The 15,645-nt window shown below is 42.6% G+C and overlaps 2 protein-coding genes across 4 annotated transcripts in view; one reads left to right on the plus strand and one right to left on the minus strand.

The window, feature by feature from the left end:
- Positions 1-12,959, minus strand: part of SDHD (succinate dehydrogenase complex subunit D) — a 69,941-nt gene extending 56,982 nt beyond the window's left edge. Inside the window, exons 1-5 of one of the 3 annotated variants that reach the window (XR_013967595.1) lie at positions 12,811-12,959; positions 9,244-9,360; positions 7,667-7,811; positions 3,082-3,351; positions 1,632-1,724 (exon numbers count right to left, since the gene is read on the minus strand). Coding sequence is in view for 1 of the 3 variants with exons in the window: in XM_080817482.1 (XP_080673608.1) it covers positions 3,186-3,351; positions 7,667-7,811; positions 9,244-9,360; positions 12,811-12,862 (480 nt within the window). In the remaining 2 variants the exon portion in view is untranslated. Of the gene's footprint in view, positions 1-1,399; positions 1,725-2,354; positions 3,352-7,666; positions 7,812-9,243; positions 9,361-12,810 lie in introns of those variants that run through there. The other 2 variants (XR_013967596.1, XM_080817482.1) reach the window with 2 other exon arrangements.
- A 63-nt stretch (positions 12,960-13,022) lies between these two features.
- Positions 13,023-15,632, plus strand: TIMM8B (translocase of inner mitochondrial membrane 8 homolog B). The gene is made up of 2 exons (XM_080814934.1): positions 13,023-13,132; positions 14,811-15,632. The coding sequence occupies exons 1-2, from the start codon at positions 13,049-13,051 to the stop codon at positions 14,976-14,978; spliced, it is 252 nt and encodes an 83-aa protein (XP_080671060.1). The 5' UTR covers positions 13,023-13,048; the 3' UTR covers positions 14,979-15,632.
- The last annotated feature ends 13 nt before the right edge of the window (positions 15,633-15,645 follow it).

Genomic DNA, 15,645 nt, shown 5'->3' on the forward strand with positions numbered 1-15,645 from the left:
CTGTGTTGCTGAAATAATCTAACATTTCCATGCTTACCTCCCTCAAATGCATACTTGAGACAGCTGCCAGCATAACCTATTTAAAATAAACATGCCCAGGGGCACCTGGGTGGCTCAGATGGTTAAAGTCTCTGCCTTCGGCTCAGGTCATGATCCCAGGGTCCTGGGATCGAGCCCCACATCAGGCTCTCTGCTCAGCAGGGAGCCTACTTCCTCCTCTCTCTCTGCCTGCCTCTCTGCCAACTTGTGATCCCTGTCAAATAAATAAATAAAATCTTTAATAAATAAATTAATTAATTAAATAAAATAAACATGCCCATTTCATTTGCACACTTAACCATCTTCAGTGACTTCCCACTGCCATCAAGACCGTTTCAGTTACTTACCATGGCTTGGAAGATCCTTTACAATCAGTCCCCCCTGTGCTGTAGTCACACCAAATGATGTGCCATCTTCTGCCTCCTTGGCCACCTGTCAGCTCCTTTATCTTTCAGATACCAGCTCAAGACTCCTCCAGGAAACTTGCAAGCAAATTCTAACTGCCTTTCGTTAGATCACTGCTGTGCTGACCTATTACTGCACTTACCAGTGTACTGCCATATACACTATATAACTTAGCTGTTGTCCCCATGGGACCATGAATTCCTTTTAAGGGCAGAGGACTTCTCTCTTTACCCACAGTACCTGTCACAGTGCCAATTACATGAGGTACTTAGTATCTGTCAGATGAAAGAATGTTTTTTCATTTCTACACCCTTAAAATTGAGTCCTACTTTCTGCTGCCACTAGAGTTCAGGCCCCTTCTTCCTCTATCCTCCTCCATGTCCTTCTGCTCTAGGTTACCAACCTTCCTCACGTCACCTAAATCCTCTCTAAAGCACAGTTCTAATCATGTGTTGCTTAGCCTCAGAAACCTACTGCTGTTCGCGCCCGCCTCATTTCCCCTGCTGCCTCAGCAGCTCACAGCAATCCAGTGATTTCCCACAGTGACAGCTCGGCACCGCCCTCGTTACAAAAACAACTGGGACCTGGAGCAGGCAGTACCCAACCAGCCTCCACTCGAACTTCTCAGTCCCCATCTAATGAAGCTTACTAGCATTAGACAGCTCTCCAGAACCAACTGCGGTCCGATGGTGCCGGCGATACCTACAGGATTTCCATATTACCCAGTCCCTGCCCTCCCCATTTCAACTACATGGAACACTCCACTTTACAGCAGTGGTGTCCTGGGGGCTGGAGAGGGGGGGAGGAGAGAAACGATGCAAGGGGGGATCATTGTCTATGGAGAACTTTAAGCCAATAAAACCGAGGAAAGGTCAGTCTGCTTTTCATCTTGGTCATGAGCCAACAGTCCTAAACAATGTCAGTTTTACTAGTATTTTATTAGTAATTTTATTATGTATGTTATTGTATTTCTCCCTGCCAAGGCACACTCGCCCACCACCATCACTCCTGGGTGAACCACTGCTATTCCGGCATCACCCCCTTTGGGAGCCGTTAACCACCCCAAAACAGAAATAATCACCTTTTCCTGAACACTTAATATCCATCTGAGTCTCCGACAAGGCCATAAGCACATTAAGGGGAGCTTATCTTTAGCCCCTACTACAGACATTCATGAACACACTTACCCTCCTAGCCAGCTCCCCTTCAATAGTCTGCCTCAGCTGCCCAGTAAGGTCTTCTGTGAGGGAAACACGCCAAGTCCCAGTTCCTCTACGCTGCTAGGAGAAACAAACCATCATGCCTTACACTCACCCTCAGATCAAACTAACTGCATCCAGAATGTAATTTAAATTCCAAAGGTTGGCATTTACAGAACATCATAATCTGGACCTCCTAATTCCTACTACAGTCGACCCTTAAACAATGTGGGGGTTGGGGAACCGACACCTCACACAGTCAAAAATCGATGTGATGCCCCCCAAACTGAACTACTAATAGCCTACTAGTGATGGAGAGCCCTACTGATAACATAGTTAATTAACATATATTTTTATGTTATATGATTTATGTATTATATTCTTAAACTAAGCTAGAGAAAAAATGTTAAGAAAATCACAAAGAAAAAAAAATACATTTATAGTACTGACAAAAAAAAATCCACATTTATAAGTGGACCAGAGCAACTGTGTTGCTCAAGGGTCAAATGTATTTAATCTTTATACTATTCTCATACCAAACTACTCATACTCAGTATATTTTTGCCTATTACACGTAAGTATTTTTTGCATTACAGTACTTTGTAATTTACCTATCTGCTGAGCCCTAGAAAGAAATTTAAACAGTCCTGTTTTATTGGTGTATATGCAACAGACACCAAGTTCTACTGAATTAAAACTAGGGACAGTTAATACAGAAAAAAGTAGAATACATTTTTATTATATAGAATTTTATTTTAAAAAAAAACTTTATTCTCATAGAATACATTTTCACATTAGAGATTCCTACAGTGGGAAAATAACAATTTATTACTTACAGTTTTATTTTTGTAGACAGGTTATTTTAGGACAAGTAAAATAAACACATTTGAGGATTAATTCTTGGTTTAGAATCTACATTACTTTGATACATCTATGAGGGGACCTCTTCCCTACATGGAACTTCTCTATACTCAGAAGCTCTCCAGGCTCTTCTTTCCAGGATTTAGAAATTAATAATGTAAAATATCAGTATTTCCTAATTGTAAAGTTTCCCTTGTACATGTAACCATCAATAACTGGTACTGACTGAACAGAGAGGGAAATTTTCAAAAATTAAACACTAATTTTCTGCAAAGTCTTTACTTAAGAATTAACAGGCTTTCCCTTTCTCCATCATTCCCAGGACAAAAGACAAGTTTGATCAGGTATTGATAGTAATAAAGCTGAATTCCCTTTAAGAATTGGATATGCTAACAGGCAAAAGCTCATACATAATGGTTAGTTATGCTATGAGTCTTGTGAGAAGCTGGAAGACAACCCCACAAACTCAGAACAAGGAACCCAGTCTCCAAATTTCTTGAATACAATTCCTCTTGAACCTTTTCATCAAAGACTAATTTCTAAAAACAACCAGGTGATTAGAAGAGGTTTGTCTCACCAATGGACTTATCTGTTATTTCCTCCTTATTGTGAGCTGAATGGCATGACAGAGCAGAGGCAAAGAGGTGTACAATCAATTCTCAAGGTATTAAGTCAAAAAGGTCAGAGTTTCCACAGCATGGCAACAGCTCTGCAGATGCCCACATCATGATAGTTGAAATAACAAAGCCCAGCAAAGGTTAAAGCCGAGAGTGCCAAAACGCCTGCCTTGACAGCTTTCTGCAAAGCATCCCCTCGAACGTAGTCAGTAACCACTTGTCCAAGGCCCCTAAAAAAAAAAAAAACACAGTGCAAAAGAAAAATCACAAGTCAGAAGACTGTATGGCTAACCTGACTGCAAAAAACTGTCAGATTCGACATACAACTCATGGTAACAGGAATCATAAACCAAAATGAAGGAACCAAGAGTCTCCTAATAATACAATAAAGACATCTCTATTCTTTAGATTTAATTTTCCAGAGTTATTTGTATCAAAGATAGCAGTTAATTACCACTCTATTTACAAAATCTTGGGGTTTCGTTTTTTTTTTTTTTTAACTAAAACAAATGCTCAAGGGGCGCCTGGCTGGCTCAGTCAGTGCAGCATGTGACTCTTGTGTTCAGGCTCATGAGTCTGAGCCCCAGATTGTGTAGAGATTACTAAAAAAAATAAATAAACTTTAAAACAAATGTTCTACAGAGTCTTTCATTAATTCAAAAAAATTTATGAAGCAGATATTGTGTATCAAAACCTGTTACAGATGTTGAAAGAACAGCAAAGAGAGCATCCCTGCCCTTATAGAACAGATTCGGGTGAAGGAGGGGGAAAAAAGTTATGTTCTACGTAGGGAGTAATCGAAGTAAGTAGTGACCTTAGTTTATTATTAGTAACAGCTTTATTGAGATGTAGTTCACACGCCATGGAATTAACCCTTTTAAGTAATCTCTAAAGCCAATGTGGGGCTCAAATTCACAACCCTGAGATCAGGAGTCACACACTCCTCTGACTGAGCCAGCTGGCTGCCTGCAATTAACCCTTTCAAAGTGGCTTTTAGTATAAACACGAAGTTGCACAACATCATCACGATTTAGTTCTAGAACATTTCATCCTCCAAAAAGAAACCCCATATCCATTAGTCCCTTATTCAACTAGTTTTCTGTCTCTATGGACTTGCCTACTCTACATTTTAAAGAAATCGTATAATATGTGGCCTTTTGTGTCAAGTTTCTTCCATTTCACATCTTCAAGGTTCACCCATGTTGTGGCAGGTATCAGTACTTCAACATTTTGTGTGGCCAAATAATATTCCTTTGTAAGAATATGCTGTATTTCTTTAAGCTATTCATCAGCTGATAGACATTTGGATTGTTTCTACTTTTTGGTTATTATAACCATCCATCAGGATATAGCTATCTGGATTGTTTTCACTTTCTGGCTATTATAAACACTATGAATATTACTATGCAAGTTCTCATGTGAAGACATGTATGTTCAACTTTGAGGGGTATACACCTAAAAGTGGAATCACTGAGTCATACATACCTCTTAACTTTTTGTTAGAACTGCCTAATTTTTCCAAAGTGGCTGTAACTTCTTACATTCCCACAAGAGACATATGAGGACTCTAACTTCTCAATATCCTTGAAACATGTGTTATTGTCCCTATTTTTTATGACAGCCATCCTCGTGAGTATGAAGTAGTATCCCATTGTGGTTTGGGTTTGGTTTTCTGGGGGGGGGGGGGTTGTTTATTTTTTAGGGAGGGAGGGCGAGACACTCTTAAGTAGGCTCCATGCCCGGCGCAGAGCCCGACTCAGGGCTCAACCCCACAACCACAAGATTATGACCTGAGCCCAAATCAAGAGTTGGATGCTTAACCAAATGAGCCATCCAGACACCCACTGATTTGCATTTCTATAAGAACAAATGACGTTGAACATTTTTTCATGCGCTTATGACCCATTTGTAAATCTTCTTTAGATAAATGTAATTTTACCTTTAAAAAAGGTCACTGGCTATAGTATGGTAAATGGACAGTGCAGGAAGAAGTGGAGGGGGGGGCAAAAACAGAAGCAGAAAACCACTCAGGAGGCAAATAAAGTGCCTTGGCAAGTACTGGCTTAACCTAGGCTGGTGAGAGGGGAGATGGTGTGAAGCGACAACTGAGGCAAGCTATGTTTTGAGGAGAGAGCTAACAGAGCTGATGGACCAAATGTGAGATAAGACAAAAAGAAATATCCAGAATAACTCTGAGGATTTTTGGCTTGAGCAACTAGATTTAATTGAGTTAGGGAAGAACAGGAAAGGAGGTGGCTTTCAGGAAAAATCAAGTGAGATATGGGGGGAAAGACTGATTCTGGGCCATGTTAGATATCCAAGTGGATTGTGTTAGTTACACAAATGGAAATAAAGGTCTGTAGATCAGGAAAAGAGGTCAGATCTGAGCTCACCTGGGGAAATTAAGAAAGCGAGACTGAGCCCAGGCAGAGCTTTATTATTCAGAGGTCAGACAAGAGGAGGAGCAGGCATCAGGGACTGAGAAGGTACAGCTAGTGGGGCAGAGGAAAGTAGCATCGAGGAAGTCAAATGGAAACTATTTAAGGAAGGAATGGTCAATTAAGTTGAATGCTGCTAAGAGCTCAATTAACAGGAGGACAGGGGACAGGATTTGAAAAAATAAAGGTTTTGGGGGGGGCTTTGATAAGAATGACTTCAGTTACGTAGTTGGGATGAAAGTCCAATTAATGTGGGTTAAGAGAGACCGGATGCTGAGGAATTACAGACAATTACAGACAACTTTTTCAAGTCATGATGTGTGTGTGTGTGTGTGTGTATGTGTGTGACAGGGAGAGAGAAAGAGAGAAAGAAAAGGGAGAATTAGTAAGGTAAGTGGAGGAGTATAAAATAAATGAAAAATAACAAAAAATACATTACTTTAGAATTACCTCTTATTCTGACTTTTCATTGATTTAGATGGATCTCCTGCCAAGAACTACATATTAGAGAAATCTCACTATACTTGTGATCTACATATGCAACAGGAATCCTTTACTTTGAAAGGTCTATCTGGTTAAAGGGTAATTCCCCAAGCCACCCTAGAAAAGTAGATAAGCAAAAGCCCCTTTAACACTAGCTACAAAATCATTCTGACAAGTCACTTAACCTCCCTGGGGTTCAGTTTCCACACCTGTAAAGTAACAGGGTTGGTTAAGACATTCCCATGTCCTTTCAGCTCTAGCAATACAAAAATGCTTCCCTCACCCACAGTATCATAACATCCTTGTAAAACAACATAAAATGAATCACTGAAAGAACAAACTATTACAAACTTTATAGAAGGTTCATTAACTTAGAAAATCTAACAAACTACGCTGGATAAAATAAACAGAAACTGGAAATTCATTCATTCAATAAATATTTACTTAGTGCTATGTGTCAGGTATTGCGCTAGGCACTAGCGACACGAGCAAACAAAAAGTCAAAAACCTCTTCTCTGAGAAAGGGCAAGACTGAACTGTAGTGTCTAAGGACAAGTGGGTGATAAAACTACAATGAAATGCAAAGAAGTGATTAGTATAAAAATCAGGATAATGGTTCCTGGTAGGAGGACGCTGAGCAGTTATGACTGAGGCAGAACACAAGGAAGAAGCTTCTGCAGTTCTAGTTCTTGACCTGGGCAGTGTTATCCTTGTAATAATTCATTAAGCCATGAATTTCAGTCTCGGGCTTCTTTGTATCTGTGCTTTCATTCTAACGAGGGGAGAGAGTAGAGAGAATAATAAATACATTATATAGTATGTCAGAAGGTAATAAACAATACTGAGAAAAATAAAATCGGGGAGAGAGATAAGGAATGCTGGGAAGGACACTGCAATTGAAATAAGTGGTTACAGAAGGCTTCATTGAGAAGGTGACATTTTAGATGTGAAGGAAATGAGGAAAAAGCCAAGCATGTTATTAGAAAAAGAGGGTGTTGGCCAGAAGCAAGAGTAAAAGTAAAGTTCTGAGGCCTGGAGTGTCCCTGGCATGTCTAAATAATCAAAGCCCATGAAAATGTGGAAGAGAGTAGCTGGAGATGAGGGAAGAAACAGGCCAAATTATGTTGGGTCTGTAGACCACTGCAAGAATTCTTAGTTTGAGGGAGGTTAAGAGACTACAAAATATTTTCAGGAGAATGTTTGACCTGACTTAATACTTTAACAGGATCCCTGGGGCTGCTGCGTCGGGAACAGACAAAAGGAGGACCAGTTAGGGCACTACTATGGGAATCAAAGATGATGACCAGGTTTGGGGCATGAACAGTTAGAAGAATGGAAATGCCATTAACTCAGATGAGCCAGAGTGCTGGAGGAGGAGATTTGGGGGAGATCAAGAACTTAGTTTTATAATACATTATATTCAAAATGCCCATTAGCTACAGAAGTGAAGACACTGAACAGGCAGGTGGACACATAAATCGGGCATATAAATATCTTATATGTGTTTTAAAGTTATTTACAGGTCTGAGTATCTCAACTTCTCCTTCATGTGCAGTAATGAGACAAGCTCACAGCTAATGAACTGAGCAGACAACGTAAACACTGGAGGAACTGCTGTACTTGCCAGTGACTGTGGAGAGTGAGGGCCGCAGCCAGGGAGTAGTCCATCGCAGAGCCAGGGTTCAAATAAGCAGCTGGAATTAGGCCCAGGAGCAAAACACTGACAACCCTCTCACCGGTCCAGTGGAGAGACGCAGCCTTAGAACCAGCTGCGGAAAGGAGGAACCAGACTCGTTAAGAGTTGAAATGGAGAATCACACATCTCTCATATTCAATATTTGCTACAAAACAACCCAGCTGACAGGACGGCAAACAGCATGCATAGAAGACTTAGCTCTGAGCATAAAGAGAGTAAGATAAAGAAGGTATTTGAGAAAGATGCTACCTCCCTTCTTTGAAATTCTTTAACACAGGGTGCCTTGGTGCCTACACAGACTGATTAGAAGACTGACCCACCTTGTCGACAGGCAAAAAGATGAATGAAGTACCTTTGCAGAATCACCAATCTCGAACTTTAGTACAATGGACAGATACCTTATGAATGCATGTTAATACCACCTGAGAAATTCCTTTACAAAACTACTTTTATTTATACCTCTAATCTTTAGAATTAGAAGTAAGGTAATAAAAACCCTTCTAAAGCAAAATTAAACCAGCCAATTCGAAAAATTCTGATACAAACTTTTAGGATTATGGTCCTTCTTCTGTCCCATTACTTATAAAGAGCCCAAAACAAATATGGAACATGAGAACTTCTTTTAAGTAAGTGAAAAACAAAATGGGCATTAAACATTTCTTGGGGAGCCTCTATCCTTTTTTGGTTACAGACCCCTTTGGGACTCCAATGGAAGGATGGAGATACTCTCCAGAAAAATGCACACGGACACACATAGTAAAAACTATGTTTACGACTTCTGGGGCTTTCCTTCAGCGCACATACCCCAAAGTAAAACCACTCTGCTAAATTTAACTGAACTTCGCAAAGGAATGGAGAAACAAAAGTTTTTCAAAGATAAAATAATTCTAAAAAGCAGAAAAACTATACTTGCCTAATTTCTCATTACTCAGATGCAACTAAATATAAGTTGTTGACTCAAGCATCAAGAATAGTCTTTATCTCTGCAAAATACAGATCTTTCCAGAGTTTAAAACTGGAAATAAGAGTCAACTCATTATTCACCTACAGATTTGCTATAATTCTGACCCCCAGAAATGCTATGTAATTTTAATATTGACCTAAATAAAAATGAGCCAGTCAATTACAGCTACAAATATGTATGACTTTCTAAATTATCTACTATTCTAAATTATTTGTATCTGAGTCCTCTCCATCAGCTAAACAAGTAAGATTGCCTATATTGTACAGACTCTTCCTGCAGAGCTACTTTCTTTAAAAAAAAAAAAAAAAAAATTGAAATTTTAATAGACTTGGATCAGAAGGTTCTCTATGAGTATAAATGGCATCATTCAACCAGGCTGGTATTGTCTACCAAAGGTGCAGGCTAGGGAGGTCTTCATCTGACAGAGTTGGACATAAGAGTTCTGTTTCACAGATAGCAAGTCCTGCCAAAGGCATGAAAATTTGCCCAGATGAAGAGGGCGAGAGCCCAAAAAGCAACAGCGATGAAAAAAAAAACATACAATAGTGGTTGGGTGACAGGTGAATATGCTGTGTTCTACACCATCCTGGGGCAGGCTGGTCCTGAAGAAATGCTGAAACCTGAGCAGGTCTGACCACGGGGATTCGGACAAACAGAGCTGAGGAAAGAGACATTAGGGAGGTCATAAACACTTCTCCTTTAATAGGTCTTTCCTTTTTTTTTTAAATTAACATATAATGTATTATTACCCCCAGGGGTATAGGTCTGTGAATCGTCAGGCTTACACAATTCACAGCACTCACCATAGCACATAACCTCCCCAATGTCCATAACCCAACCACCCTCTCCATAACCACTTCCCCCAACTGGCAACCCTCAGTTTGTTTTGTGAGATCAAGAGTCTCTTATGGTTTGTCTCCCTCCCAATTCCATCCTGTTTCATTTTTTCCTTCCCTACCCCCCAAGCCCCCCACTTTGCCTCTCAATTCCTCATATCAGGGAGATCATACTGATAATTGTCTTTCTCTGATTGACTTAGTTAGCTCAGCATAATAACCTCTAGTTCCATCCACATCGTTGCAAATGGCAAGATTTCTTTTGATAGCTGCATAGTTTTCCTGTGTGTGTGTGTGTGTGTGTGTGTGTGTGTGTGTATCTACATCTCACATCTTCTTTATCCATTCATCTTAACAGGCCTTTCTAATAACCATAAGCAAACTACTAGAGCCCAAATAGGGGATGACATCTCATCTGCAAAATGAAGATAGTATCTCCCTGGGGTGCTATGAGGTCACACTAAGTTGCCCCTCAAAGACTAAAAAAAATCAATGAACACTTAAGTAAAAGGACTACACTTTTACTAATTTTATAAAGTATTTATATTAAAGGGCGCCTGGGTGGCTCAGTGGGTTAAAGCCCCTGCCTTTGGCTCAGGTCATGATCCCGGGGTCCTGGGATGGAGCCCCGCATCAGGCTCTTTGCTCAGCAGGGAGCCTGCTTCCCTTCCTCTCTCTCTGCCTGCCTCTCTGCCTACTTGTGATCTCTGTCTGTCAAATAAATAAATAAAAATCTATTTAAAAAGAAAGTATACTATAGCTCCTTCCTCTTTCCATGTGTTCATCTATTCATCCAACAAACATTCACTACATGTAGAGTATGCTCTAGACTGGAGCAGGAGATAAAAAGACAGACTTTGTCCTCAAGGAATTCAGTCTAGTTTGGAAAGCACATCTATTATCATCTTCCTTTTCGAGACCAGTTTCTCAACATGTACTTTTTTGGGGGAGTGGGGAGGGCAGAGGGAGGAGAGAAAGAATCTTAAACAGGTTTCACACCCAGCACAAGCCCAACATGGGGCTAGATCTCATAACCCTTGAGATCATGACTCAAGCCAAAATCAAGAGTTGGACACTTAGATGACTGAGCCACCCGGGCGCCCCTCTTGAACTCATCCTTTTCCATCCCCCTTTAGATTCTCTCTCTTAGTTAAAAAATAGACCTAAGTTCACACAACACCACTTACTAGCTGTGAGGTGATGAGCAATTAAGTTAAACGGCTCTCTAAGCCTCAATGTCCTCATTTGCAAGATGAAAATAGTAGCACTTACTTCATAATACTCTGTCGAAAATTAAAATACTCAAGGTGCTCACCATAATTCCCAAAATGTCATAAATACTCAATAAAAGTTAATTTTTCTCCTGTGTCTTTCACCTCTCCTTCCTTCCTGTTGGCCATTTCCCACTCACTGATGTAATATATGTGACCCTTCCCTTGACCCTGTGTCCTCTAATGCCATGCACTCTTCCCCCGCTCCCTTTCTTCTCTTTCCAACTATGCTTCTTTAAAGTGCTGTCATAATTACCTCCACTTCCTCACTTCCCTATCATTCTTCAACTCTGAAACTTATTTTATCTGCACTACAACTGCTTTGTTAAGTTGCCAATGGTCTCCGTGCGGTCACATCCAAGTTACTGTTCAGACTTCATCTTACTGGGCCTTTCCTCTCTTCTTTTCTGATGAAAAGACTCCCTTCTAGTCCCCCCTTTGATCCTCTGACATCCTGTATGAGTCTCCTCCTGCATCCACTCTTACATGTTTTCCCAACATTCTATCATCTGCCCACTGCTCTCCTCATGTCCTAAGCCCACCCTTGGCCATTTTGACCACCCAGCTTATACTACCTGTAAGCTGATGATGCCCCATTCTGTATCTGCAGCCCTTCTATCTCTCCAGTGTTTCAGAAGTTTAAGTGCCTGCTGGACCTCTCTCCTGAGATACCTTACATGGTCCTCAAACTCACCATGGCAAAAACTAAAACCATCCTTCAACTCACTCTTTTTATAGCAACCCTATCTTCCATTTGTATGTTCCCCACTTTATTTAATGACATCCCAGTTACTCTTTACCTAAAAATCTGTAAGTCATATAAAACCAACCCACACCCCCCAACTGTCAATCGCCAGCTCATATTGATATATCTCCTTAACATTTCTTGAGACAATCTGCTCTTTTTTGTACCATTTCCCAAGTTCAGGACCTCACAGTCCTTGCCTGCACTACTACAACAATGTCCTATCTCATCTCCCTGACTCGTGTCTTAGCCCATTGCCATCTCCTATGATGGCCATGTACCACAGTGTTACCCAAGAGGCCAATCGAAACTCAACTCCATGTCAAATCTTTCAATGGTGCCCTTTACATCAGGTAAACCCATACTCCTTATCAAGGAAAGTCCTTCCTTCATTTGATTCCAGTTCACCTTTCCAGATTCAGCTCTCATTCCTCACCTTGAGCTTCATGCTCTATGTTCTCGCAGTTCCTATACCTTCATCATCGCTCTTGCTCTTCCCAGTAGTTCCCTAACCCCTGTGGCCTTCCTTATCCCCAAGACACACACACCTCCTCCAGGAACCAAAACAGGGCAATTCTTTAAAAACACAGAGCTAAATACGCTCCTCCTCTGGAGTGGCATAGCAATACATGTGCAGCGCAAGACTTTTTGCTTTATATTCGATTATGTTTACCTGTGTTTCCCTATAAAAAGGAAAACTCTTCAAGGGCAGGAACTGTTATACAAATATGTATCCCATTCCTACCACGGTGCCTGGTTTAACACAAATGTCCAGTTCAATGATTACCGAAGTGATTTCCAGAATCCCCTCTCCACCAACTCCAGGGTAAATGGGCAAGGCCAGGCATTGAGGCTCAGAGCCTAACCACTATTTTCCGCTCAGAGCCTAACCCCATTATTTTCGATGCGGGGTGGGCGCATTCTAAGGACAGTGAATGGGGGAAAAACAGAACAACAACAAAAAAAGAACTCTTTTAAGAACAGCCCCAGCAGAACTGTAACTTCCAGGAGCGCTCTTTCAAATTACCCTATCCCCGTGTCGGCCCGGAGCGGGGGAGATACGTGCTCGAGAGGACATCTGGGACCGGAGACACGGTGTTTATCGCTGTGGTGTAGACCCGGGCCAGATCCGCCAACGGGACGGTGGAGGGATTCCCTGCTCAAGAGGCCTCATCACCCCGCAAACAAATCCTCGCCGCACTCCCTTCCCCGGCTGGAGGTTTCCCTAAGAACCTCCCGCTGCCAGGACGCCTCACCTCGGCCTCCTTGGGCACCGCACAGGACACCCAGCCTCCAGAGACTCGCCATCGCTCTCCTGAAGGCTCAAGGTCACCCAGCAACCCGGAAGCAGTCCCTCGACAACTTCCCACCCCGCTGCGACTCAAGAAAACAGGGAGACGGAAAATGCCGGGTGAACCGGAAGTCGGGCGCCGGCGCGCGCCCGCCGCAGAGGCGCGCGCACGCTCGCCGGAAGGCCGCAGCTGGAGGCGGACGATGGCGGATCTGGGTGAGGCGGACGAAGCCGAGTTGCAGCGCCTGGTGGCGGCCGAACAACAGAAGGCGCAGTTCACTGCCCAGGTGCGGGATCGGGGACCAGGGGGAATAGACAGGAGGGTGAGGCACAGATTGAGTTTTCAGACTTTGTACTCAGCGGTTGAAGTGACAGCCGCTAGGGAAAAACGAGCAGAGCTCTGCGACCTCACCACGGTAGACTGCCCCGGGCTCGCTCCTGCCGCGCCGGGTTCTTCACGAACAGGCTCCCCTCTGGGGACCAGTCGTGCTCAAGCGCCCGCTGGCCACACCCAGCGTGGAGAAAGAGAAAGTGTAAAGCAGGGAAGACGGGTTCGGGCGAGGCAAGGGCACCGGGACCTGGTTTGGAGGCGAGCGCTCTGGGCTTGGCCTTCGTAAGATCTGGGTTCTGATCCTGCCTCGCCCTTTACAGGCCGCGCGTGTGGGTTTTGGCTCTGCAGTCGTCTGCTGCCTCGCTGGACTGTAGAGGTCATATGCGATCATGTATTTGAAAACGACAAAGCAGTGGAACGTTCATGGAGAAGGGTGGGCTCTGAAGTAGTTTGGACTGTGGGTTAGAACAAGGGTTTGGGAGCCGTTTCGGCATGGTTCGAAACCCGGCGTGGACCCCGACTAGCAGCAGCACCACTAGCAGCGTGGCTAGTCGCTAACCACGCCTCAGATGGAGATAGTCGTCAAGTACCGACTGACTGCTTAGCACCCAGTCTCAAAAGGAAGCCCTCGGTAAATGGTCCCCACCCCACCCCCGCCTTCTGTGGAGGCGGGGGGCGGTGTTCGCGGACCATTAAGTAGCAAAAACGGTTTCTTTACGTCTGTGTGCCTTTTTATGGAGAGTGGATCCATGACCTTCATTGGATTCACAAATGTGTCCATGACCCAAAAAAACTTGAGAGCTTAAGAACTAGTCTGTAAGGCATAGGTTTGGAATGACAGGAGAGCAGTGGTTTGGGGAAAATTAATTGGTACCATACATTACCCGCTTACACTGGTGCAACTTGGAAATATAAAAGATACTAACCCTGCCTGAAAATCTACAGTGTGATTAAGAACTTAACACAATCGGAAAAAAATAGACAATGGCCTCCAAGGAGGTAAAAACTAGAACTATTTTGAAGAATGGGAAAATTCTTTAGGTAGGGCATCCAGGAATACTAAGTCACATTGAGTATGCTGTGCGTGTACCTCATGGAAGCTTAACCGTTGGTGGTTAAATAATGGGCTGCCCTGAGTAGCTAACAGAGGAATTGTGCATGAATCACCGGGGGGACTTGATGGAGTTATTTTTAATTACTAAAGAGGAGAAAAACAGAAACGGAGAGGATTAAGGATTACTGAAGTGTAGAACAAGGATCTGGGCCATACTGATAACATATTAGGAAGTGAGGGAAGAGGAGAGCCCAGGATTTGTTGATTTAAAGAATGAGGTGAGGGGCGCCTGGGTGGCTCAGTGGGTTAAGCCTCTGCCTTCAGTTCAGGTCATGATCTCCGGGTCCTGGGATCGAGTCCCGCATTGGGTTCTCTGCTCGGCAGGGAGCCTGCTTCCTCCTCTCTCTCTCTCTCTGCCTGCCTCTCTGTCTACTTGTGATCTCTGTCAAATAAATAAATAAAACCTTTAAAAAAAAAAAAAGAATGAGGTGAAAGAAAATGAGAAAAACAGGAAGGAAATAAAGTTGGCAGTTAGACCTATATGCAGACAGCAATGTTTACAAATTTTCTTTCCTCTTAGGTACATCACTTCATGGAACTGTGCTGGGATAAATGTGTGGAGAAGCCAGGGAATCGCCTAGACTCTCGCACTGAAAATTGTCTCTCTAGCTGTGTGGACCGCTTCATTGACACGACTCTTGCCATCACCAGTCGGTTTGCCCAGATTGTACAGAAAGGAGGGCAGTAGACTGTCCCCTGGGAGACTGACAGAAGCGAAGGACTTGTTAAGCAGATTGAAGGGCCAGTGGGGGAAGATCGTCAGCCTGTTGTCAAGTGAACTTGAGGCTGTTACCAAGCCTATTGGTGCTAAAAAGTAACAGATCAAATGTTCAGAAAGTGAAATTTATTTATTTGGAATTCAGGAATTCCATGTTTTATCACAACAATTATTCAATAAATGTGAATTCTCCAACTCTTTTTTTTCTTAATCCCATTTTAGGATTTAATATAGAGATCTCTGGTAGGAACACTAGAAATATGTTCCAAGACCAGTAGTGCAAATGAGAGATCTTAGGTTTTGAAGGGCCATCCTAAGCCATATTTAAGGGGGCTAGAAGAACCATCAAAGACAGCCCAAGGTATAGAAGTGAAATTGGGGTTGAGAAAGGTGAAGAACAGAAAACAGGTTTATTGCTTATACATGACCAAGAAAAAGTAAACACAGCAAAAAACAAAACAGGCAAGATGTGTATTCTTGGGAAAGAAATAGGCCTGCTAGTATGGGAAGAAGGGGAGGTCAAGACTGAAATAGAATCAACAACCTGGAGATGCCTTGTTCCACTGGCCCATCTTCCTGAGTCTGTGCTAGAATCAGTACTTTTATAGCACAGAAACAATGCTTAAAAAAAAAAAAA

The sequence above is a fragment of the Martes martes genome (genome assembly GCF_963455335.1).
Source record: "Martes martes genome assembly, chromosome: 10".
In the NCBI taxonomy this organism is placed as follows: domain Eukaryota; kingdom Metazoa; phylum Chordata; class Mammalia; order Carnivora; family Mustelidae; genus Martes; species Martes martes.

Excerpts from the sequence above, each read along its gene's own strand:
- TIMM8B (XM_080814934.1), top strand. The coding sequence starts at position 13,049 with ATGGCGGATCTGGGTGAGGCGGACGAAGCCGAGTTGCAGCGCCTGGTG. Across the intron at positions 13,133-14,810 it reads AGGCGCAGTTCACTGCCCAG|GTACATCACTTCATGGAACT; the intron begins GTGCGGGATCGG and ends CTTTCCTCTTAG.